This window comes from Antechinus flavipes, chromosome 3, assembly GCF_016432865.1.
Source record: "Antechinus flavipes isolate AdamAnt ecotype Samford, QLD, Australia chromosome 3, AdamAnt_v2, whole genome shotgun sequence".
Taxonomy (NCBI): Eukaryota; Metazoa; Chordata; class Mammalia; order Dasyuromorphia; family Dasyuridae; genus Antechinus; species Antechinus flavipes.
In genome coordinates this window covers 250,382,839-250,410,737 of record NC_067400.1, presented here as the reverse complement: position 1 = coordinate 250,410,737, position 27,899 = coordinate 250,382,839, and the positions used below count along the sequence as shown (strand labels likewise).

General features: G+C 32.7%; 1 protein-coding gene across 1 annotated transcript in view; it reads right to left on the bottom strand.

Moving 5' to 3' along the window:
* Window positions 1–4,067: 4,067 nt before the first annotated feature.
* ETS2 (ETS proto-oncogene 2, transcription factor) overlaps window positions 4,068–27,899 on the bottom strand; it is a 33,255-nt gene continuing 9,423 nt past the window's right edge. The window contains exons 2-10 of the mRNA XM_051984875.1: window positions 26,822–26,893; window positions 21,875–21,995; window positions 19,590–19,709; window positions 18,938–19,138; window positions 11,862–11,945; window positions 10,712–10,936; window positions 10,022–10,289; window positions 6,618–6,732; window positions 4,068–5,797 (exon numbers count right to left, since the gene is read on the bottom strand). Coding sequence (XP_051840835.1) covers window positions 5,582–5,797; window positions 6,618–6,732; window positions 10,022–10,289; window positions 10,712–10,936; window positions 11,862–11,945; window positions 18,938–19,138; window positions 19,590–19,709; window positions 21,875–21,995; window positions 26,822–26,893 — 1,422 coding nt within the window. The 3' untranslated portion in view covers window positions 4,068–5,581. The remainder of the gene's footprint in view (window positions 5,798–6,617; window positions 6,733–10,021; window positions 10,290–10,711; window positions 10,937–11,861; window positions 11,946–18,937; window positions 19,139–19,589; window positions 19,710–21,874; window positions 21,996–26,821; window positions 26,894–27,899) is intronic.

The window sequence follows — 27,899 nt, the reverse complement described above, 5'->3', positions numbered from 1 at the left end:
TGTAAATCTTAAAGGGCTATATAAATATCAGTTTTAAAAAAAATTTATTTTGAGGAGAAACATTGAGAGGATGAAATTTGAGACAACTTCATGATTGAAAGTAGTAAATTTTGATTAGACTCTAATGATACACACACATATACGTACTTATATATTTTCCTTTGATTATCCACTAGAAAGCACTTAAAAGGGCATTAAAAAGTTAGATTAAGTTGAAATGTTTAAAACAGAATTCATCTTCTCTCCAACAAGCCCACTCTTTCCCCTGGAATCTGTATTTTTGTCAGTAATATCATCTACCTAATGAGTCAGGCTTGAAACCTTAGTCATTCCTTTCTCTCTCTGCCACCCCCATCAAAGTTCCTACACTCCTTATGTCTCTAGACTATCTAGATTGCTTTCCATGCAAAATTTCAAAAGTTCAAATATTTCTCTTTTAACCAATTCATGAAAAGTAGCATTTTAGTACACAAAGAATTCCAATGGAGACTATATAGGAAGGTATTTTAGTGTTTCACACCTAGTTTGTGAAAGAAAAATTTCAAGATAACATCATATTTGCATTGAGAATTGATTCCACTTGCAAGCAAGCAATGTAGTACACTGGGTAGAGAGCTAGATATGAGATCAAGAACAACTGAGTTCAAATCCAGCCCGTTAGTAAGTTATTTAACCTCTTTTCCTATTTTCCCATCTAAAAAATGGGGTCAATTGTGCTTCACAGGGGTGGAGTTAAGATTCAATTAAGATAATCAACGAAAAGCATTTTGCAATGAGTGCCAGTTTTTAAGGCACACTTTCGTCTTGAAATTTCTTTCTTAAAAACCTTCAAAGACTACCAGCTAGATGGTACAGCGAATAGAATGTTGGATGGACCTGGAGCCAAAACCTCAGTTCAAATCTAGCTTCAGACACTTAATTAACTTAGTGATCCTCTCAAGTTGCTTAATGTCTGTCTACCTGTTTCCTCAAGTATAAAATGGGGATGATATCACCTACCTCCCAGGATCATTGTGAAGATCAAATGATATTCTTATAAAGCATGTTGTAAACTTTAAAGCACTATAAAGCTAGTTATAATGACCCACTACTTACAAAGTCTAAACTTGTTAATCTGACATTAAAAAGGCCTACCACAGTAAGGTTCCAACTTATCTTTCTAGTCTTTTCCCCCTATGCTGCTAGTCCTATATACATAATTTTCAGGCAACTGTACTCATTTTTCCTTAGCCATAACCTATACATGCATGTGTATACACATAGAGATAGTTATACAAATCCATTCTACATCTTTTTTTAATATTATCTTCATTTATAAGTATCACTCTCCCTACTTCCTCACTCAAATTCCTCTCATCCACCAAATACTCTAATTATAAAGATTTTAGGGGCAGCTAGGTGGTGCAGTGGATAGAGTATCAGCCCTGAAGTCAGGAGGACTTGAGTTCAAATTTGGTTTCAGACACAACACTTCCTAGCTGTATGACTCTGGGCAAGTCACTTAATCCCAATTGTCTCAGGAAAAAAAATTTTTTTAAAAGGAGTTCTATTAAAGGGTGGAACAAGTCCCGTCTTTTCTAATATGCACTTACATTTATGTTGTTCATACTGCCTCTCCTGGTTTTTCCACCTGTCAAAATCCCCTACACATTAACAAAATACCAGATCCTCTATGAAGCTTCCTCCAATGTGATCTCACTCGCCTCTGAACCTTTCTTATCCTATTCTGCTTTGTTTCAATGGGATACTTTGGCAGATGGGCTAAGCCGGGTTGAGGGTACGACAGGCCTCTTATAGGCTGATGTGTTGGGGATGGTCCATCTGAAGCATGGGAAGACTTCTGCCAGAATGAGGCTAAACTTGTTCTAATATGCTATGAAAGTGGCTGAAGCAAACACCCTTTAGAGCTGAGAGCTTAGGAATCAAAGATGCCAAAGTCATCCACTGCATCCCAAGCCATCGCCCACCATCTTAATTTTTGTCTCCAATGACTCTGGAATGAGTGAGACCAACTTCACACAATTCTCCCTCACTTAAATCTCATTCACGGACCTCATTCTGAATATCTTTGGTCCTCTTTGAGAACAAAGAACAAGAAACAACACTTTGTGTTTACTTATGCTCCCTTTTATCCCTCACTTGTTTGAGGGCAGACTCATCTTGCACATGGGAAACCCTCAACAAATACTTATTGAAATCTGTTCTTCAGAATAGGAAAGGAAAAATTAGGCAACATTTTTTCAGTTCTCTCACACTATTACCTTCTCACTTGCTTCTCTCTTGGATATTAGTCTCAGTAGGTAGTAAATTTTCAGTGGAGACCTTATTGGTTTGATATTCTTCTGTGAAGTTTAGTGAATCTTTAATTTTTTGGAGAAATCCTAGTAGCAGTCTCTTTTGTATTTGCCTTTCTTCTATTAGAACAAAGATGCTTGCTAAGTGAAATGAGCAGAACCAAGAGATCATTATATACCTCAACAATGATAGTTTGAGGATGTATTCTGATGGAAGTGGATCTCTTCGATAAAGAGAGCTAATTCAGTTTCAATTGATCAAAGATGGACAGAAGCAGCTACACCCAAAGAAAGAACACTGGGAAATGAATATAAACTGCTTGCATTTTTGTTTTTCTTCCCGGGTTATTTATATCTTCTGAATTCCCTATGCAACAAGAGAACTGTTCGGTTCTGCACACATATATTGTATCTAGGATATACTGTAACCTATTCAACATGTAAAGGACTGCTTGCCATCTGGGGGAGGGGGTGGAGGGAGGGAGGGGAAAAATCGGAACAGAAGTGAATGCAAGAGATAATGCTGTAAAAAATTACCCTGGCATGGGTTCTATCAATAAAAAGTTATTAAAAAAATAATAAAATAAAATGGAGTTAAAATATAACCTACCTCAAAAAAAAAAAAAAAGAACAAAGATGCTTTGTTTCACAAACTTTAAATCCTCAACACACGTGTCTCCTATAAGTAAGTCATCTTGGAAAGTTTCTTTCACAAAGCAAAAAGTGAAATATACTTAAGCCTTCCCATTACAGTTTCCATTGGGATTCTAGGTGCCAAACAGTTTTGACTTTTTGATTGCATAAATTTTGATGCTGATTAGTTGAATTTTGGGTCAATGGTTTTTTAGAATAGATATGCATTAACAGAATGTAAGAGATAAGAAATACCTTAAAATTACTCATTTGGTAGATAAGATGAGGTCCAGGGAAGCATAACAGCCTATCAGGACTATAACCCAGGTCCCATAACTCCTAGTCCAGTGACTGACACCATCTGACACTTACTCAAAGATTAACAAAGGTCAGAAGAGTAGTAACAGTAGACAATGACCCATGTTTGCAGAATTTTTTCTTTCCCATTTAATGTAAAATAATGGGAAATGACTATTGTCAAAGAAAACGTGCTGTTTTAATACTTAAACTGGCAAAGGATCCTCATATTGTTAAATTTTGTGATACTGTTTCTATACCAATGCATATATCGGCGAAGAAAGAATTAAAAATTTGTCAACTCTTGTGTGCGTTGTCACATTGTATATTTCAATACTGATGTTAAAAGTGTGAAGTGAAGTGGAAAGCTATCTTTGGGAATTTCAACAGATTTTCCTTCACTTGACCTTGTTACACGTAGCCAATTATTTTTGGCAGTGAGCATTAACAATGAATTGTGCTTTATTTATGAGCAAGTCAGTTCAGATTACCTAGTATGAGGTTAACCATTATGAGCTGTAAAAGGTCACAGTTTCTCATATTATCTACTCCTAATGTTATTTTATTAATTATAAATTGTCATGATAAAATATAGAAACAATTTATCTGATCTTCTAAATTTTCTTCCACAGCTTCAATTCCCTGAATTTAAGTTTATCTACTTCTCTAATACAAATTTTAAGTTTACATATAAAACTTATATTCATTACTGAAATTCTAAAAAAATCTGCCTAGTTAGAAATTATGTTGTAATAAGTTCTATATCTCCTATACCTTCCTCTTTCCTTCTTGTACTACACATTGCTGTCCCATAATTTTACATAGATGATTAGACTGCATGGGTAATTTTTATGAAAACAGTACTTTAATATTACCATAAACTGCTCTTTTGAAGCCAAAGATCTCCACCTGAGATCAAAAGACAAATTTTTATTTCAGCAACTGCCAATATTCTCTCCTTAACAGCTGATTTTCGACAGTTTCTAGGTCTTCACAAGAAAGGATGTTTACTGTGAACACTAAGCAGAAATACATTTGATGGTAGAAAGAATCTTGAGCTATCTTGAGGAACAAAAATTTGACATGCCATACTTTACTTTATATTTTAAGAGGTTTTAATAAAGACTTGATTTTCAGGAACGTCTTGCTCTGTATAATATAATACATTTAACTTTACATGAAGCTAAGATAAAAATAAAACTTTCTTACAAATTATATTTTCCAGTGATTTTTTTTTTTGCAGTAAAAATAGCTGCTACATAAATCCCTCCTGATCTCTGAAAAGGAGTTGCATATTTCCAAAAATAGAGTTCCTATTTTAATCAAACAACATTAATTGGGGACAGGGAACCACATAGGAGAGGACATGTTTGAAGCAAGGAGGATGGGATAAATACAATTAAACCAAAATAAGTCTTGAATATAAACTTACTGAAAAACATGCACAGAAGTGGAAAACAGCATTTATCAGGAAAGATACTGCTTCTTAGCTAGTAACTTCAACATCAGAATAGAAACCACAAAAAGGTCAGTTATGCCCCATTACAATATTATTTTGTAAAAATGCCCAAATATACAAAGTATTTGCAGCCATGGCAAATAATAATAACCTTCTATACCTTTTCCCATGTAGGAATATATTATGTTTAATACACATTTCACAAATTTTCTCCGCCTGTCCCTTAGCAGATTAAATATTTTTCTAATGTTGTAGGTACTATTAACAATTAAACATTGGTAGTTCTTTGTCCCTTCCTGGTTGCTTATTTCAAGCACACTTAATAATTAGCTTAAATTACAATATATAATTTCTGTTAAAAATAGCACTGATGGAGATTTTCAGGAAGAGCCATAAGATTACAACAGCATACAAATACTATCACCTGAAATGGCATTATTTTTCCTCCTCCTTGAAGGAAATGCTTTTGCATTTGCTGCACTTGGTTCTACAAGGCAAAACCAAAAAGTGCTTGTGGCTTCCCAGCACATCTTTGTTAAAAATAAAATTCTTATGTGCACTGCTTTCATCCAAGAGAGCAGAACATTCCCATCCTATCTTTCAGGAGTTAAAGAGAAACATAAATAACATTTTGTCACTGGGTGTTAGAAGTAAGAAGCTTTGTTGACTTCTGTGTTTCTCAGGGAGGTTTCTCAGAGCCATGGTTTTGGATGAAACAAGCCCACTGCTTCCTTTGATATTTTTCCAGGGCTTACAAAATGTCTCCCTTTTTAAGGTCCTTCTTTTGCAGCACTTGCCCCTCTGGGAGCAGTCAGTATGGGTTGTCCGCAGTGGCATCCCATTCACAGTATATGTGGAGCTTGGCCACGGCCACTTGGGATACAGACCCACACAGTACTCAGTCTTCTGTATCCGGCTGCACTCCTAGCATGGTGTGAAGTTCTTCTGCCGTATATCCAAGGAGATTCTGGAGGTCACATACAAAGCGGTACACGTAACGTTTGCCAGATGTCTTGTGAATGATATTCTTGTCGTAATAATAGCGGAGGCCCCGGCTCAGCTTTTCATAGTTCATTTTGGGCTTGTTTTTCCTTCTCCCCCACCGTCGGGCTACCTTTTTATGAAAAGGGATATGAAAAGGAATGCTTAGATTCAAGGGAGCTATATTCTCCAGTAAAATTCCCAATTTGTTGTTAGACATATTTTAAAAAAACCTTAGCAAATGACTAATTGTTAAAAGGCGGGGGGAGGGGAAGGAGAAAAGGGAAGGGGGGGGAAGAGAAACACTTTTATAGACTGACAAGCTTAGAACTAGGACAATTCCAAATTGATTTCTTCTTTTGTTATGGAATGAACAGCATTAGGACACTTATCTCAGCATTAAGGTTATCCTTTTATGGAGAATATGTCATCTTTTCTTTGACCTATATCTCCAGATTTTACATATGCAGGATGCCAAAGAGCTGTACTTTGGGCCTGAGATATTAAGTATATAGAAGTTACTATTTTGCCTAAAGAAATCCTAGATTTTCAAAAATACTTTTCAAACAGTTTGAAAACATTTATAAAATCTTTGCTATCTTGGTCATTGCAACTGAGAAGGGGATATAGCTTAAACTTAAAGAAAGGAAGAAATGGATGCGTGGCTGACACTAGGGCACTTAAATGCTTGCTGACTATTTCTAACCATGAAGGCTCCAAGGCAGGTAGGTAACTACAGCATTAACATTCTTCATTTACACAAATATTTTCAAGCTAACTTTTTTCTATAAAAATTCCATATGAGGAAAATGTTTAAAAACATTACTGACAAAGTCCATCTTTACTTTTAATTGGTTGTATTATTTCATTCATATCAATAAAATAACAAAATCAAGAGGTTAAAGGACAAAAATTTCCCTATCACTATGAACATACTGTAAAAGCCTACATACTTCATCTGGATCAGCAAGTTTAAACTCCCATCCATCTCCGGTCCAACTAATAAATGACTGACAAGATTTGTCTGTTAACAATTCTAAAAGAAACTGCCATAGCTGAATAGGTCCACTTCCTAGAAAGAAAATAACAATAAAGAAACATTAATATAATACACTTCATTAAGCTTTCCCAAAGAGATAACAGATATTACTGTAACTAAGGGCCATATGGAATGCTACAGAAATGGAAAATTTTAAACTGACAATTAAAAGAAAACTTTTTTTTTACTGACAGTTTTTGTTAACTTATGAAGAAAAAACTTCTTGAGAAGAGATTTTATTTTGTATCTTTAATTAAATGACGGAACTGTGTTTTTAAAAGAACAAAATAAGTCAGTTATAACGATGATTGTACACCTGGCTGTTATCCTTTTCACAGCTAAATGTAAACATGTTTTATTGGGATTTTATGTGAAAAAAGTTATTAGTATCTACCTTTGAGATTTCCCTAGGATTAGAGATTTTTCTAATTTACTAAATAATCTTTAATAGGTGGGGCTCTGAAATTAATGGATAGTTGAAAGTTATGCTGAAATTTATTAATGAATGAGGAAATATGTAGCTATAACCTTGGGTTATCCTAGATAAACAAAGGAAAGAGTCAAGTAGCAGGCTACTGAGTGACATAAAATTAACTCCAAAAACTTTGATACATTTAAAAAAAACAATTCAATTTGGCTCAACTTTCTATGACGCCAAATAGCTATAATGGAGTGTAATTAATGTAAAATCACTAAATCTTTTAAATGGCTCTTAAATTACCTATTGGTGGAATTATGCATGTTTTAATTATTAGGGAGAATTATGTCCAAAAGGCTATAAAACTCTGCATATACTTTGATTCAGCAATACCACCAATAGGTCTGTATCCCAAAAAGATCAAAGGAAAAGGAAAAGGGAAAGACCTATATATAGAAAAATATTTATAGAAATTTTTTCTGTGAGTGGCAAAGACATGGAAATTAAGGGGAAGACCATCTCCTGGGGAATGGCTGAACAAACTGTGGTATATGCTTGTATCAAATGCTTCTGTTTGATAGTCAACTGTGAAAAACTTTAGCTACTCTAATTAAGACAATGAGCCAAGACAATTTCCAAAGGACTCATGATGAAAAATACTCTATCCACCACTTCCACAGAGAATTGATGAACTCTGAATGCAGATTAAAGCATAATGATTTCATTTCATTTTCTTCTTTTTTTTTTTTCCCCCAACATAGGCGATATGGAAATGTTTTGCGTGATCTCACATATATCACTGACATCATATTTCTTGCTCTAAAAAGGCTAGGCCTAGGTATCTCAACTTTTTTCTTTTTTGTCATTTTATACCCCATTCCTGGTAGAAAACAGTTGTTTCCTCAATTTTTTTTTTTGGCTGAGGCAATTGGGGTTAAGTGACTTGCCCAGGGTCACAGCTAGGAAGTGTTAAGTGTCTGAGACAGATTTGAACTCAAGTCCTCCTGACTTCAGGGCTGGTGTTCTATTCACTGTACCAACTAGTTGCCCCTTCCTCAATTCTTCTGTCTTCCCCATGCCCTCCACAATTTTATCCTTTGTACCTTACTTTAAACCTTTCTCTTCTCTATCCAATTATTGATTTTGGGAAAAGCACTTCCCCTTTCTCTGTGATTAGACTCTTGTTCTCTCATCCTCTAAACCAGGACTTTACATAGAGTGCTCACCCCGTCCCCTTTTAGTCATGGATCCTTTCTCTCTCTCTCTCTCTCTCTCTCTCTCTCTTTTTTAAATAACTTTTTATTAACAGAACCCATGCCAGGATAATTTTTTACAAAATTATCCCTTGCATTCACTTCTGTTCCGATTTTTTCCCTCCCTCCCTCCACCCTCTCCCCCAGATGGCAAGCAGTCCTTTACATGTTAAATAGGTTACAGTATATCATGGATCCTTTCTCAAGAATGCATTTTAAATGTATAAAATACAAAGAAAACAAATCATTTTGAAGTATAACTACTAAAATATTTTTAAGATGCAAAGAAAATAAGATAGTAAACACTGCTCTAAAATGAGGGAGATGGGTAGACAACACTTTTTCTCTACCATTGATGGGATGCTTATGAATTTTGAGTCTAGGCTTATACGACGAAAAAAACCTGAATTTCAGACCCATGAACCAACTAATCCAACTAATCAATCTACTTGACTTCTTGACAATCTACCCTGCCTCTATGCCCTGTGGATTCCCTAAAAACTCCTTTGCCCTGTCAATGCAACCTAAGACCAACTAGATTTTTCCATCTTCACTGCATCTTCTTCAGTATGAAAACAGGGATCCTTGACAGCAAGAATTGTCTTGCTTCATTTATAACCTCACTGATTAGCAAAGTGCTTAGAATATAGTAAGGATATAATAAATACTTTTCTAGCCCATTGCATTCCAAAATACTCTTGTTCTCAGTCATAGGATTAATGTTTTGGGAGAAGGAGGGAAGATTTAAGATTAAGATTCTATATTCTCCATCTAAACCAAAGAATAATAATGCGGCAGCCTTCTAAACAATGTATTTCTTTAAAATATATAAAAACCATATACTGTGCTAGGATATAAGGGCAGTTTATCTGTTTTACAGCTATTGGTGCCTCTAAAAATTTTGTCTTGAAACTGGTTCTTCTTTCTTTTCTCTCTCCTTCCTTTTTATCTATCTATCTAGTTTTACAAGAAGTATTAGTTTGGTGATTGAGAATTATTACTTTAATCTTCAGAGTGGGCTTTTAAAAAATGTTTTACAACCTTTGGTAGTTAGGATGCCTTACATTATAAATAACCAATGTATAAGGAAAACAAATATTTTAGAGGGAAAAATTAGGAAATGCAGAAGCATTAGAAGTATTTTGATATATAAAAACAAAGTAGTTTAAAAATAAAAAAAAAAAAAAAAAACAAATCTGGGCTGAAGAATAGGAAGGGTCTGAAACAGAACTTTAAAATAGGTGTAGATCAGTGTTTTAATTCCAAGAAAATTCAAATAATGCCTCTATTATTTGACACTGGCTTTTTTGCCTATGTCAGCTTGTTTCCTTTGAAATTCTTTAAGTGGGTGAGTCAGTGTGAATTCCATGTACCTAAATACTCCCTAAAATCCTTTTCAACTGACTCAAATGGAATACTCTTTTAAATTTTTATACATTACATTTAGCTTTCTATACCCTAAAATATTTGAATTCTAAAAATGGAAATCTTGCAGGAATGTGATAGGTCACATACAAACTACAGAATGTAAATAATAATGTACTTAAAGCAGAAATATCTTTATAATCATGGAAATACAGCCATGCAGGGAATTAGAAGAGCAAACAACTAAGGTCTCAGTCTATAAGCTCTAGGAGGTTACAACACTTGCCTGTAAAGCCAGCAAGAATGGCAGCTGGTATAACTGGTTTGCCTTGTTCTACTGGATCACTTCTTTCTTGAATGTAATCCTTGAAAGACATGGTAGGTTTATTCAAGCATAAGGACTGATTGCAGTCATCTTCAAAGCTTTCAAATGAAGGCACACGCTGCACATCCAATAAAGAAGACTGGCTATTCCATGACTGTAGCAGAGAATCAGAACTTTCAAAACTGTCTTTGCCATTCTCAACAGAATCATGTTTTCCTGGCTTACCTTTTGAAAGACAACCAAAATGCATATTTTATTTCTTATGAAACAATGGATCAATATTATTAATTACTATACTCACTTTATTTGGCTTTGAATTGATGCTCTAACCCTACTGATGTGTAGTTTAGAAATGTTCAAGAATTTTAGGATGAATGACTCAGTGCTATATTATGTGGCTCTATGAATCATACAAGTTGAACCACTCACATAAAAATACTTAAACAGGGAACTAACCCATAGTAAGTGGCAGGGAGAGCATAAAGTAATATAGAAAATCAACAAGTGCTTGCTTGATTCCTAATCTAGTGGCTGACCACAAAACATACTTATTAAGAAAATCAATCCTATAACTCATTTATGTTAAATGATTTTTCTAAAATCTAAAACCTAAAACAGATTTACACAAAAAGGCATTTCAATCTTACCAGGATTACTGATGAGCAAATTCAAATTGTTTCCTGGGAAGTCTGGATTCACTGAGCAATAATTCACACTTATTGTGTCAAGTCGGGATTTGGAATACAATTGAAAGTCCTGTTCAGAACTAAGAATATTAGGTCCTGTAGATGACTGACACAAACTATCCAGGAGAGTTGTTTTGGTACAACTTTGGGTCTGCATTCCATATGACAGCTGATCCATGTTGCCTCCTGTAATATCATTGAAAAGTATTGATACAGGAAATAATAATACCATCTTTATCTCACTTTTTCAAAAACTCAAACCAAAACCCATTTGTAATCTTGCCATTTACTACCCTAGAAAGCCACAATTTAACATTTGTGAAGAGGTTCCAAAAATAGGGGGCGGGGGCAGGAATTGATCATATTTTCACACTTTTGAAAAAATCAATTTCTCTTCTCATCTAAAGTCATCTAGACTTTACTGAGAGCAAATATCAACTAATTTCCCCCATATCTCTAGAACTTATATTATTTCTTCCAGATGGATGATATTCTGTTATGAGAAATCTAATTTTTTGGAGAATGATGTAAAGTGATTTACTTCAGTGCCATGTCATTTTATATCTGGACTATATGATTATTCTCTGCTGGTATTATGAAGACTAACTTTAAGAATTATGAAATATAAGGAAAACCCACAGGAAATTGTGAAATATTAATTTATATAGATCCTGCGGGGAGAAAGGAAGAGGTAGAGGAGGGAATAAATGGTTGTCATCTCAATAGTATGTCTTAGAAAATTTAGGCTTTTGACAAACCAGAAGTCTTGAATAGATGACTTTTTTGGAAATCTTATATTAAATTCAGTATTTCTTTCTACAAAATTTGATTTTATAATCTAGTTAAAAAAATATAAACTGAAAAGAAAGACTTCAAATTTGTTCATGTTTTTAACCTGTCAAGGCTCAGAAAGATGATTTTTTGAACTGGGCCTGCCAAATGTGATTCCTTATTTTCAATTGGGTTTTAAATTTCTAAGGTTAATGAGGTGGTTAAATTCTATTTCTAGCTAAAGTAATTGTCCAGATAACATTTCATATTACAGAATCCCAATCTAAGATAAAGCACAGATGATAGTGATATTCTTAAATGTAAAAGCAATTAGACTAACCTAGTGAATTGCTATTGATCCAGTGAGGCATTGAAGTGAGATGGGAGTTTTCTGCATATAGATCATCTGTTTTTTCTTGATTCTCTGAAAAACCAAAAAGAATATCCAAAAGTTCAAATATAGGTTACACATAGCAAGATACTGGAATGGGTATACATGTACACTCCTCCCCACCCCAGTTTACATATATATTCATTTTTATCCATGCATTTACTTATATGTACAAAAAAAGAGAAAATAATCAAGACAATATCCTGCCTGCAAAAAATTCTGTTTTCCAAATTGTATGATATATCAGAAAAAAAAGTAAAACCTCCTGATATGTATATACATATATATTGAGATTATACATTCAACTGAATACTTTAGAGTAAAGAAAGATTGACAGATAAAATGTAAACTAATATGATTTTTTTTTTAAATTGGGAAAAAAAAAAAACAAAAACATGAGGCTGCTGCTACAATAGTGTAGTTTAACAAAATCACTTCACTCTTGGACTATTACATTACAGTAGCAATAAGGTTGGTCTCCCTGCCTCAAATCTCTCCCTATTCTGTCCATCCTCCATTCAATTATCAAACTGATTTTCCTAATGCACAGGTTGGCCAGATCATTTTCCTATTCAATAAACTACAGTGATTCCCAAATACCTATAAGCTCAAATAGCAAACCCTTAATAACAGGCCCCTTCCTCCTTTTTAGTCTTCTATACCCTACTCCTCCCATATACTCCAAGTCCAGTAATACTGCTTTCCTTCATATTTCTCACATAAGACTTCATGCATTCACCTCCTCAGTTCATGTGTTTTCACTGCCTGACTTCCATGCTTGAAATGCTCTCCCTTCTCTTCTCTGCCTCCATCACAGGTTCAGATTGAAAAAGACTGATTGTGGTCTCTCAAAGATCGGAACACAAAGCAGGAGGTCAATAAACATGCCTTTCCTTAAATCATTCCACCTTGGAAAAACTGAAAACTTATAGGTCTCCCGAATTAGCTCTGAAAACATCAGCAAGAAAAACCTTGAGCAACTTCTCCACCTCAGGGACAGAGGCCAAACTAACATAAAATTAAAGTCAAGAAATTGACTGGAAAATGAGGAAAAACAAACAAACAAAAAGAATCTGACCAAAGGAAATTAATATGGTGATGGGGAAGATGAAAACACAAACTCAGAAAAGGACAATGTCAAAAACAGCCAAGCTGAAGCCTAAAAGAAAAAATGTGAATTGGTGCAGGCCCCAAAATAACAACTGGAAGAGCTCAAAAAAAGAATTTTAAAAATAAACAAAAGGGGCAGCAAGATGGTACAGTGATTACAGCACCAGCCCTGAAGTCAGGAGGACTTGAGTTCAAATGTGACCTTAGAACCTTAACACTTCCTAACTATGTGACTATGGGCAAGTCATTTAATCCCAATTGCCTCAGGGGGGAAAAAGAGAGGCAGAAGGAAATCAGGAAAAGGATTGAGAGGGTCACAAGAGAATCATGGAAAGAGCCAATAGTTTGGTAAAGAAATAAACAAAAAAATGGAAAAAATATAGAAAAATTCACTGTAGAAAAAAACTTGTTAAAAGTAGAACTGGCCAAATAGAAAAGGAGTACAAAAACTCCCTGAAGATAATAATTCCTTAAAAATGAGAAATGGGCAAGCGTAAGCTAATGAATATGAGACATCAAAGAAATAAAAAAACAAAATAAATAGAATGAAATGTGAAGTATCTCATTGGAAAAACAATGACATGGAAAATAGATCCGGGAGAGATAATGGACTACTCAGATTAACAGAAGAGGAAATAGAATACTTAAATAACCCCATCTTAGAAAAAGAAATTGAACAAGCCATCAATAACTGCCTCAGGAACCCCCCTCCTCCCCACAGCAAGATGGATTGACAATTCTATTAAACTACTAGGGAAAATAGGCAAAAAAGGAGTCCTACCAAATTCTTTTTATGACAAAAATATGGTGCTGATGAGAAGAGTGAAAAGAGAAAAAGAAAACCATAGACAAATTTTTCTAATAAATATTGAAGCAAAAATTTTAAATAAATATTTGCAAGGAGATTAAAGCAATATATTATAAGGATTATTCACTATGAACAGGTAGACGTTTACAGAAATGGAGGCCTGTTTCAATATTTTGAAAATTATCAGCATAACAGCATATCAATAGTAAAACCAACTGAAATCATGTGATTATCTCAATAAATGCAGAAAAGGTTTGACAAAATAAAGCATCCATTTCTAGTAAAAACACCAGAGAGCATAGGAATGAAGCTTTTCTTATAAATAATATCTATCTAAGAATATCAGCAAGCATTATCTATACTGAGGATAAGTTAGAAGCTTTCCAATAAGATTAAAGTTATCCATTATCAGTATTGTATTAGAAATATTAACTATATTAATAAGAGAAGAAAAAGAAACTGAAGAGGCAATGAGGAAACAAAAACTTTCTTTGCAGGTTATATGATGGTACAGTTTAGCAGGGGTCTTCACACTTTTTAAATAGGGGGCCAGTTCAGTGTCCCTCAGACTGTTAGAGGGCCGGACTACAGTAAAAACAAAAACTTTGTGCTGTGGGCCTTTAATTAAAGAAACTTCATAACCCTGTGTGAGGGGGATAAACGTCCTCAGCTGCTGCATCTGGCCTGCAGGCCGTAGTTTGAGGACCCCTGGTTTAAAGAATCAACTAAAAAAATTACTTGAAATAATTAGCAACTTTGGCAAAACTAGGATATAAAATAAACCCATGTAAATCATCAGCATTTCTATATATTATCAACAGTTTTGTAGAAAGAGGTAATAAAGACAACCCCATTTAAAATAAGTGCAGATAGTATAAAATACTTGGTTCTATCTAAGTTAGGATCATACCAATCAAATTACCAGATAATTACTTTATAGAGCTAGGCATAAAATAGAGCTATGAATAAAATAATAAAATTAATCTAGAAGGATAGGTCAAGAATATCAAGGGAATTAATGGGAAAAAAAAGTGAAGGCAGATGCTGTATCAGCAAACTGATTTATAAACCTAAAATTGTTTATAAAGTGATAATCATCAAAACAATCTTGTAATGGCAAAGAAACAGAGTGGGGGATTAAGTATACAATATAAAGTAATAAATGATCATAACAATCTAGTGTTTGATAAACCCAAAGATTCAAGCTTTTGGTACAAGAATTTACTTTGTGACAAAAACTGTTGGGCAAATAATGTTTGGGCAGAAACCAGATAAATATATCTCACACTGAATCCCAAGATAAAAAGTCAAAATGGGTACATGATCTAGATATGGAGGCTGATACAATGGGCAAATTAGGAGAACACAAAATAGTTTATTTGCCAGATCTATGGATAAAAGAATTTATTTTTTGTATTTAAGCTTATTTTATTTTTTCAATTACATATAAAGATAGTTTTCAATATTCATTTTTATAAAATTTGGAATTACAATTTTCTTTTTCCATCTCCTGGACAGCAATCTGATATGTTATTCATGTACAACCATATTAAAACATATTTTAAAGGAAGAATTTATGACCAAACAAAAGATTGTGGACATTATGCAATATAAAATAGATAATTTTGATTATTTTAAACTGAAAAGTTTTTGTAGAAACAAAACCAATGCAGCCACAACTAGAAGGAAAATACAAAGCTGAGAAATTTTCCCAGCCCATATCTCTGATAAAGACCCTGTTTCTCATATATATTGAGAACTAAATCAAATTTAAACAATACAAAAGTCATTAAATTGAGCACAGTCAATATCCTGTACCATTTACTAATATAAGGTCAAAAATGGATACATGATCTAAATGCAAGAGACAGCACATGAAAATTAGGAAAACATAGAATATATTACTTTATCAGATTTATGGATAGGAGAACAATTTATAAATAAATAAGAGATAGAAAGCATTGTGAGATGTAAAATAGATAGTTTTGATTACATTAAAAAGTTTTTGCACAAATAAGACCAAGATTAGAAGGAAAACAGAAAATTGGGAGAAAGTTTTTACTGATAGTTTCTCAGGTAAAGGTCTCATCTCAAATGTATAAAAAACTGTCAAATTTATGAGAATGTGATTTATTTGCCAATTGATATGTGATAAAGGATATGAACCCATAGTTTTTTTCAAAACCATATGTAATCATATGAAAAAATGCTCTAAACCACTATTAATTGGAGAAATGCAAATTAACACAATCTAGAAATATTAAATCTATCAGACTGGCTAAAATGATAGAAAACAAAAGCAACAAATGTTGGAAGGTATGTGGAAAAACTGGGACGCTGATTTACTGTTGGTAGAATTGTGAGACAGCCATTTTTTAAAACAATCTGAAATTATGACCCACTAATATCACTATTAAATCTATTTACCAGGGGATTAAGGAAAAAGTAAAAGAACTTATTTATATGTTCTGAAATATTTATAGCAATTTTCTTTGTGGTGGCAAAGAATTAGAAATTGAGGGGATTTTGATCCAGCAGTGCTACTACTGGGCTTATACCCCAAAGAGATACTAACGAAGGGAAAGGGACCTGTATGTGCTAAAATGTTTGTGGCAGCCCTGTTTGTAGTGGATAGAAATTGGAAATTGAATGGATGCCCATCAATTGGAGAATGGCTGGGTAAATTGTGGTATATGAATGTTATGGAATATTATTGTTCTGTAAGAAATGACCAGCAGGATGAATACAGAGAGGCTTGGAGAGACTTACATGAACTGATGCTAAGTGAAATGAGCAGAACCAGGAGATTATTATACACTTTGTGTATAATGTATTCGATACTGTATGAGGATGTATTCTGATGGAAGTGGATTTCTTTGACAAAGAGACCTGAGTTTCAATTGATAAATGATGGACAGAAGCAACTACACCCAAAGAAAGAACACTGGGAAACAAATGTGAACTATTTGCATTTTTGTTTTTCTTCCCGGGTTATTTTTACCTTCTGAATCCAATTCTCCCTGTGCAACAAGAGAACTGTTCGGTTCTGCAAACATATATTGTATCTAGGATATACTGCAACATATCTAACATACATAGGACTGCTTGCCATCTAGGGGAGGGGGTGAAGGGAGGGAGGGGAAAAAATCAGAACAGAAGCGAGTGCAAGGGATAAAGTTGTAAAAAAATTACCCTGGCATGGATTCTGTCAATATAAAGTTATTATTAAATAAAAAAACAAACAACCAACAACAACAACAACAAAAAAAAAACAAACAAAAAAAGAAATTGAGGGGACATCCATCAACTGGGGAATGGCTAACCAATTGTGGCATATGATTGTAATGGACTGCTACTGAGCATAAAAAATGATGACCTGATTGATTTTATGAAAAACATGGAAAGATTTGTATGAAACAATAAAGAGTGAAAGGAACAGAAATAAGAGAACATCGTACACAGTAACAGCAACATTGTTCTAAAAATAAATAAGCCATTTTCAGTAATAACAATATTCAAATCAACTACAAATGACCTATGAAGGAAGACTCTATACACATTCAAAGAAAAAAACATTAAATAGAAGTATGTATAATGAAAAATGAACAGCAGAGAACAAAAGAAAAATCAGAAGGAAGCACAGAAAAGCAAGGCAACTTTGAAAATGTGTAGTATTTATTACATAGTTAAAAAAAAAAGTTAACAGTGTAAAAATGGAAATTTATGGTTTTATATTGAATTCTCTTCTTATGTTGTACTGCGTACATAAAAATGTTCCCTTTTTTGTCTTTTTGTATTTAAGTTAAAAATGAATTTAAAAAAATACAAGTTATTCCTTAATTGATAAATAGCCAAAAGATATGAATAAGCAGTTTCTAAGAAATTAAATCTATCTCTAGTTATATGAAGAAATGCTCTAAATTACTATTGATTAGAGAAATGCAAATTAAAATAATTCTGAGGTACTACCTTATACCAGATTGGTTAATGACAAAAAAAAAGAAAAAGAAAAAAGAAAAATGATGAATATTGGAAGAGATATGGAAAAAATGGAACACTAATGCACTGTTAATGGAGTTGTAAACTGATCCAACCACTCTGGAGGATAATTTGAAACTATGTTCAAGGGGTTATAAAATCGTGGATACCTTTGACCCAGAAGTCCCAATAATAGATCTGTACTCTAAAGAGATTTTTAAACGGGCAAAGGATTTAGCTATACAAAAAATATTTATAGAAGATCTTTTTTTGTGGTGGCAGAGAATTGGAAATTGAGATGTCCATTAACTAGCAAATGATTGAACAAGCTGTGATATATAATTGTAATGGAACACTATTGTGCTATAATGAAGGATGAGCAGAAAGGATGTTGCAAAGACTTACATGAAGTGATACAAAGTGAAGTGAGCAGAGCAGAACCAAGAGAACATTGTACACAATAACAGCAATATTGTACAATGATCAACTGTGAATGATCTAATACAATCCCAAAGGGTTCATGATGAAAAATGCTTTTCTCTAGAGAAAGAACTTATAGTTTTTGAATGCAAATTGTACTACACTATTCTCCACTTTATTTTTTTTGTGGGGTTTTATTGGCCTGTGTTTTTTCTCCCATAATATAACTAATATGCAAATGTACTCTGCATGACTACATATGTAACCTATACAGAACTGCTTACCAACTCAGGGAGGAGAGAGAAAAAAAAAAAAATGTTAAAAATGGTTTTTATATGCAATTTGGAAAAAAAAAAAATTTTTTTTTGAAAAACCAAACCAACCCCCCCCCCAAAAAAAACAAACAAACAAACAAACAAACAAAACAAAACTTTGCCATAGACACTTACTGGCTGTGTGACCCTAGGCAAATAAATCACTTTACTTTGGTTGGTCTCAACTCTAAACTGGAATAATAATAGCACTTCTTACAACTGATGTCAAGATTAGAGGAAGTAATATTTGTAAAGTACATATCATACTGCCTGGTTCATAGTAGTTGGTTTATAAAGAATAACAACCAATTAAAAAAGTACACACATACACACACACATTCTCCCCCTCCCCCTTAAGAACTTATAGGAGATAAGACATGTCATTCTTTAGGTACCTTTAATCATCTGCTCCAGGTGCTCCCAAAGAATGTCACCGACGAAGTCAGGTGCTAGTTCCAGAAATCGTTCCTTGCCAAGATTGCATAAGACTTGACCATTCATGATAAATTTTTGGAAGTTTACATCCATCAGACTGAATTCATTGGTAGCCCAAAAAAGCCACTGGCATACCTGCTCCTCTGTCCAGAGCCAAGGATCTACATTGGAGGGAAAAGGACCAATGTGACACAACACAGAAAGATATCAGAATTAAAGTCAAGCTTGAATCCCATGGGCTTTTTGTAAGAAAAGTACTTTGTATTAAATATTATTCTTATAGAAATGGAAATATAAATAAAACATTAAAAATTTCTGACAAAACCATTCCTTTCATACAATCTAAACATGTTTATTAAAGATTTTTTAAAAATGTGCTGCCATTAAAATACTACTACAAAAAATTCTGAGATTAAACATCATTACTAACAACTCAATGATTGTTTTAGCCTTACTCTCTATTTGCTAGTCTTTGGAAAACCATTTTAAGCCTATGTTTTTAAAGTAAGTCCAGATCAAAGATATTTAATTCAATAGTGGTTGGTTAAGATGGACTACTTACTTAGCAGCTTTATTTTACACATTAAAAACTGACTATAAAAATATACTTACTGTTAGGAATACCAAGACGACATTGTTCCTTTGTGAAACCACTAAAAGTGGCTTTTAAAGCTTGACTCATAACAGCCTTACTACATGGAGTAAGCAGGGGTAATTCACAACTGGCAGACTCTAGAAAGCAAACAATACAACCACATTTCAAACATGAGCACATAATAGAAAATAAAGAGTTTGATGGCAAATACATATAATATTCTAAAATAAAAAAGAGTATATATACATATTTGTGAGAAACCTCTATCAGTTTTGGCTAAGAATTTTGACATCAATCTATCAATAAGCATTTAGGGAAAAGTCTACCATGTAATGGGACTAGAGACAAAAACAGAAAAACTGATTGGAAAGAAATATACATTGGTTTCTTTTTTTGCCTTAATTTCTTCAACTATAACATGGGCAGAGTCATAGGACCGGCCTCACAGGATTGCTGTGAGGATTAAATGAAATGATATTTGTAATAAATGTTTAGCATACTGCCTGGCACAAAGCAGATGCTATATAAATGTTTATTTCCTTTTCTTTTCTACATTTTCTCATTTCTCTACAAGGGAGCACATTCATTTATGGTTCTCAAACATATTTTGTCCTAATTCCTTCAAGTTGACCCAAAAGGCCAGGTCTATATAGACAAAATATCTAGGAGGCATATATAAAAATTAATATAATTCAAGAAATAAAATGGCTCTAAAATTACTGCAAACCTAACATATATTCTAGATTTAATCAGTGAAAATGCCATCCCAAATGAGCTTTAAAAATACAGATTATCAAAAACCTCCAAGTCTTTCTTCTTTTTTATTTAAACATTTTTCCTCTTTTAAGCTGTATACATAATTTTCTATTAATTTTATGAGTTTCATTCTTAATGTATATCAAAACATTACTTTTTTGATCTTACCATACCCTGTTGTTCATACCTATAGCAAAAGCTATACAACCCAGCAAGAGAATTTCCAATTTAGTTTTAGACTACTTTTTTTTTTTTAAGAAAAAGCACAACTTGAACAACAAGGATGAGCAAGAATGTATTTCTTCTTGTTCATTTGTTTTTTAGTCACATCTGTTCGTTGTGTCTCCAATTAAGAGTTTTCTTGACAGAGACATGAGTGTTCTCCCATTTCCTTTTCTTGCTCATTTTACAGATGAAGAACTGAAGCAATTAAGTTAAGTGACCAGCCCAGAGACACAAAGTAAATAGCTGACTTAAGAATGTGAGTCTTTCGGACTACCTGACACTCTATCCACTATCCTACCTAGCTGATTAGTCTTGTATAAAACCAAGGAGACATACTTTCATGAGCTCAGGTCAAGGGCTGCATTTCAATAATTATTATTCTCTGTGTAGTGCTTGATATTGAGTCAAATAATTGCTTAAATTCCAATGAATTTCAGTGTGGATATTTTTTCTGCTTTTATTTGAGATAAACCTCTTCTGTTTGTAAATAAATTCTATCTAGGTTAATTTTCTCAGTTCTTATACCTATTGATTTATTCTAAGATTGCTCACACTAGTAGGTTTATACTAGTAGCTGTGCTAAAGAGGCTGAAGTAACAGATGACTTTCTTATATATCAGTTATCTTTTTATTTTAATATAAACTGCATTCCTGAGGCTGAATTTGTGTTTACTTGCCATAAACCTAACAATATAGAATCACAGAATACTAAGAGTTAGAAGAAACCTTAGGGAGATCATCTAGTTCAACTCATTTTGTAGAGTAAGAAAATGGAGCCTAGAGGGGTTAAGTGACTCAAGGTAAGTGACTCACTGACAAAGTCAAAATCAGAATGCAGAGCTGAACAGAATCTGCTTTTCAAAATAACTTCATAAAGAGAAGAAACTAGCCTTCAGAATGTGGATAAATCAATTGGAATCTATTATTTAAAAAAAAAAAAAAAAACAAGAAACCTCCAATAACACCAATCCCTCCCCCCCCCAAAAAAAAAACCAAACAAAAAACCCCAACCAAATTTCAAATGACAATGGATTGGAAGCATCAATTTCCTATATAAAAGTTTCGATCAAATAGTTGTATTTGCTAAGTTTAGTGACAGAAATAACATTTAATTAACTATATCAACATCAATATATAAAGTAATTAAAATACCACAAGCTTCATTATAACATCAAAATCAATGAAATCTACATTCCTATATGTATGTGAAAATATTTTCACTAAGCTGACTTAAAGAGACACAGTTAAGTACACATATTAATATTTTTACCACAACTAGAAAAAATTATATTGAGTTTGTGAATTATGATTAGGAAATTACCATTAGACAACGAATCCAAGCCAGTTGGTACTTCTTGAAGTGTCTGCTCTTCATTTAGTGCAGGGAAAAATCCTTCAAACAGTGAATCTGTACATTCAAAGGTATCAAAAGCTGGTTGACGCTGCAAAAGTAAATTATAAAAAGATTAAAATAGCTTTAATTTGCTTTTAACCTACTTGAAACTGACTGAACCAACAAGAGAATAGCTGCTATGAAATTCTGTGGGAATCAATTATCAATTAATACTGAGGAATACTGACTTTACCATGTGGTACTCCTAAATAAGCTTTTAGGATGACCAAAATATCTAAAACTTTTATTATGTATCTTGCATATATTTTATATTTTTTCCCTTGCTTCAGTAGAATATAAGCTCCATGAGAGCAAGGATTGGTTCTGCCTTCTTTTCTACATCCTGCCAAGGCAGGGCAGCTAGGTGGCACAGTGGATAGAGTTCTGGACTTGAAGTTAGGAAGAAATAAGTTCAAATAAAGCTTCAGACACTGTGTGACTCTAAGCAAGTCATTTAATTCTGTTTATCTGTTTCCTTATCTGTAAAATGAGCTGGAGAAGAAAATGGCAAACCATTCCAGTATCTTTGACAAGAAAATTCCAAATGGGATCAGGAAGAGTCAGACAACTTGTAGTAAGCAGGTAGTGAATGCTTGTTCACTAACAGATATAATTTTATCATAATGTCAAGGGTTATTCTTGAATACAAATAAAAAATCATAAGCAAAAAATATAAATACTAAATAATATTATGTTGAATGTTAGCACCCTAAAAGTGTCTTTTGATATAATGGAATTCAAAACACATTTTGGAGGTTGAAAAAAAAAGGTGCTAATTTTTTTTTAGAAAAATACAAATACATTAAAGTAGAATAATCTCACTTTGTATTTTTTTTTAATAATATAGCATTTTTATGATTGCTAAGTTCATAATGAGAAATTTAAAAACACTCAAATACTTTATTACTGGTTATAAAAAATTAAAAATGAAATGAAGAAAGAGTTCGATACTACAGATATTTTAAAAAAACAACTTAGTAAATACTCATAAGATTCTAGCATTTGTAAATTATCAAAATACTTAAAATATATTTTCTTTATACAGATTTCTGGAAATTCCTGCATCTAGAGACAACAAATAGTGACAAATATATCTAATGACAACAAGTTTGCTCATCTATAAATCTGTATACCTTTTCAACAATTACAGTTGGATTTTTCTCAATTGTTTTACGTGCTATATAATATAGTAAAATATTAAGCAATATATGAATTCATTTGAGCTCCAATAATACGCCAACTTCCTAATATGAATACCTCTTTCTGGATGTCTTACTGGTACCTTAAACTCAACAAGTAAATAAGAAAATTCATTCTATTTCCCCAGTTCCTCAAACTGAAATTGCCTATACGCCAAATTTTCCCATTTCTGTTGAGGGTACTACCACTCCTTTAATCATGTAGGTTCACAACTCTGGAGTCCTTTTTGACACTTCCCTCTTTTTCCCTTTTAAGAAAACAACCAACTGTCACATCCATGATATGACATCTCTCATACCATTACATTCTATTCTAGATACTCCTTGCATTTGGATCTCTGCTCTCTCCAATTTATCTTATACATAGGTTCAAAAATAATCCTGTTCAAGCACAATCTCCTGCTCAAAATCTCTAACTATGACTAAACTAGCTCAAAACTATGTTTCTAGACTTATTACATTACTGCCTCCCTTTATGAATTTTGTGTTCCAGCCAAATTGTTACTTACATCTTCATTTATTTATCCCCATAGTTAGAATTTCAGGTTCTTGGAATTCCAGCAATTGTAACTGTTTTTTCTTAATTCAATTTCTCTTGCATTACACTTATTTTGTACATTTTGTATTTGTCCATTAAAATATAAATAGGAAAGACACTTTGTCTTTGTTTTACTAACATGCCAATTACAAAGTTGTATAAAATTTTGTGCTTTGCTGAATTGAAATTCAGTGCTTTAAATAAATGAGTACTTAGTTATGCTGATAGAATTATTATCAATAAAGTTACAGGCAAAAATAGCCTAAATTTTATGAAAAGATGAATCCTGATTGAGATAAAAGAAAAGTAATAAATGAGAAGATAAAACTTTAAAGTATATTTCTATTGATGTGATTTTCTTTGATAAAATCTTAAGTGCATCTTTAAATGCTTCTTACTACTTCTGAAGTGTCTACTTCTTAATGAATATAATTTTTTTTGATAAAATCTTAAATGCATCTTTAAATGTCACTATCTCTAAAATGTCTATGTCTTTCTGTACAGAAGAATCTTTTGGTTTATTAAAAATGAAACAAGCAATGGTTTTAAATACTAAAATACTCTCTAATACAAATGAAACTACTATTGTAACAGGCATGTAAGAATGTAATTAAGATCCTCTTTCTCCATAAGTAAGAGGTGCTATTTTAAATTTAACCTGTGTAAGAAAAAAAAGTATTTAAAAAAAAACATATTTTTCCTATGTAAATTGGAAGCCTTATACCATATGTAACATGAAGACCCATCTGTTGAGTCAACAAAAAGAAAATACATTGAGACTATTAAACAAATAGAAAATATATTTTTGTTTTCCCTTATTTCAGAAAAATATTATTATAAACATGAATCAGAGTAAAAAATTGAAACCTAGTCCCCCAAATCCTGGAAATAATTAATGAAAATCTTTGAAGAAAAAATAATATAGACCAGCAAATCAAAAAATAGTAATTCTCAGTCTACCTCTCAACCAGAACAATATGTGAAATCGTCAATCCTCCCAGCAGCCTATGGTTAGCAGAAAGAAAGCTAGAGTTGGAATTGGGAAGACAGTTCAAATCTCATTTCAGATTTGTTGTATGTGTACTTTCAAAGAGGACCAATGACATCATGGGCTAATATCTTGACTTGAACATGAACTAGATTCATTTTCTTCCATTCATTCCAGTCAACATCCCCTAACTCACCAATCTGAGGTACTCAATCCCATCAATTACTCTCAACCTGATTTAGCCCATCTGCTGAGAAAATTTTACTGGTTGTGGCTGCTCTAAGTGCTAGAGCTTCTTGAAGATACAGATGGGAGTACCTCATTTCAGATACTAGCTAGCTGTGTGACCCTGGGCAGATTATTTATAAACTACTCATTTGTAAAATAGGGACAATAATAGCATCTACCAAAGGATTATTGTGAGGATCCAATGAGATAATATATGAAAAGTCCTTTGTAAATTTATGTAAATTATATGTTAACTATTATTATTATTATTACTACTACAGAGATTTGAAAAAATATAGCATAGCAAGTCAATAATGTTAATTCTCAGGTTTGTTTTCAATGGTTTTAATTATGGAGAAATCTTCAAAGGAATCTAAAAAGGAAGTTAGATGTAATGGAACAAGTATTATATTTAGAGACAAAGGACCCAAGTTCAAATTCCGTCTTTGCCACTCATTATGAGTCTAAACTTGGTTAAGTCTCTCTGTATCTCAACTATAACTAGATGAATTTAGATAATGTGATCTTGAATTTCCCTTTAAGTTCTAAATTTATAATCCTAGAAGTAAAAACTTATTTGGAATTAATTTACATTATAATCTTTTAAAATCAGTTTCTCAGTTTAAAATGAAAACTTTTCATCTCTATCTCCTTAGAATCTAAAAATATTGTTTGGGACCTGCTTAACTTAGTTGACTTAATTTTTTTCAACCAAGATAGATGGATAATTATAAAATAAATTGAACTACAAACATGTTCAAATGAAGTAGAAAATATGATTAAAAGTTCTTTTCTCCTTAATATGTTTTTCCCTCATTCCTATAAAATATAAGACATTTAATGCATCAGAGGAATAAGCCTTTGAGATACTGGCACACACCTTAGTTCCATACTAATTATGGCATCATTTCTATTATGTCTCAGAGGGCATTAACTGAATACATCCTGAGAATTAAGCAACCATTGCAAATCAGTTTTGGATTTATGTCCATATATAATACTAAAATCCTAAGATTTTCTTCTTAAAGTTAGGTATCTTGAGTAGTCAAGAGCACATTTTTAGATACTAGATGGAATACTAGGATACTAGATGGATACTAGGGCAGGAAACACTGGAAAGAATTCTTCTAGTTATTCCTTAATTGATAAATAATCAAAAGATATGAAAAGGCAGTTCTCAAAGGAGGAAATCCTTGTTATTAAAAGTGATATTGAAAAAAGTTCCAAATCCTAATTAATTTCACATTATGCCCATTAGTGGCAAAGATGACAAAAAATGAAAATAACAAATATTTGAGGGGCTGTGGGAAAAACAGGCACATTAAAGTACTGGTGGTAGAATTATGAGTTGGTCCAGACATTCTAGAAAGCAATTTGAAACTCTGCGGAAGTCAATGGACTGTGTGTACTTTTTCATTCAACTCTACTACCACTAAGCCTATATTCCAAAGAGATCAAAGAAAAATGAATATTTATAGTAGGTTTTTTTTTTTAAGTGTCAAAGAACTAGAAATTAGTCAATTAGGGAATGGCTGAGGAAATTATGGCATACTAATATAGAACAAGATTGGTGATATAAGAATCAAAAAGATAGTTTCAGAGAAACTGGGAAAACTTGTATTAATTGATGAAGAATGAATAATACCAATAGAGCAAATTATTACCAATGAAATAGCCAACCACTATTTTTACCGGTGCAATTATCAACCATTATTCTAGAAAACCATCAGAGAATGTATTAAATGTGCAGAATTAAATATATTTTTAGACATGACCAATGAGGACATTTGTTTTTACCTGACTATGAATGTTATGTGGGTTTTGTTTTTGATTTTTGTTTTCAATGGGAGGGGTGGGATTTTAAAAAAATGAAAAAAGTTCTTTTTAAATTTCAGTTTATCTGTCTCCTCACATGTACTCACCTTAAGTGTTCCTCTGTAATAATTAGACACAGGGGCTACTTGGTCCATGTTCTTGATTCCAAAGTCATTCATCTTAAAAAACAAAAACAAAAACATTTTTAAAAAAGCTTATAAGTTGGTCAAACACAATTCTAGAATTGTAACAACTTTTTATTCAATACCTAATTAACAAATATCATTTAACAAGCACTTATTAATTATGTAATATGAGCACTGTACTCTACAGCAGAACATTTAATTCAAAAGTACTGAAAATTCTCATTTAAAAGACTTATTTTTTCTAATAGATCTTGAGATTAATGTTTCCCTCTATATATGACAAAGAACTAGTCTATTTAATTTTTTAAAATATTAAGTCCTATGGAAATGTCCATTGCATCTGGGCATACTCTCTAAACTATCTGGAGGGAAGAAAAAAGAAGGTAAAGAAGCTTAAGATGACTTTCAGGATAATTCTAGATTGTTACTTCTAACCTCAGTTGTACTTACTTTACCCAAATTGAAAAAGTAGACTGAGAGATAGGGAGAAATTCAAATCAATTACATTCAATATTGACTACACATCTTAAATACATGAGAACATTGTATCAGTTGTTGGAAATACAAAGATGATATGTGAGATAGACTACGTCCTCAAAGAGTTGTAGCATCATAATAAATGTGTCAAGGCAGAATGTGATAGAAGAAATGGAACACGACAGAAAAGATTTCAAGGAATACTTAAGAGATTATTTTCAGCTAGGAGGATCAGGGAAGGATTTATGGATAAGAGTGGCTCCTGAGTTGCTCTTTGAAGAGAAAAATTTCAACAGGTAGAAATAAGAAAAGGGTCAGACTATGATAATTTAGCTTTGCTAAATAGAATGAAAATCAATGTACAAAATTGCCATTCAGTTATGAGGAAATGGATTCAAAGCTAAATTTTCAAACTGCTTGAGATTATGATTTCAGTTGAAGATCAAATCAGTCGCTGAACTTTCTTCTAGACAGATAGCTGTGGCTTCAACTCTAGCTTTATAGTGCTCGTAAAGTGATTCATAAAAGTTTTGTTGGCTACAGGCCCTGGAGACCAATCAAC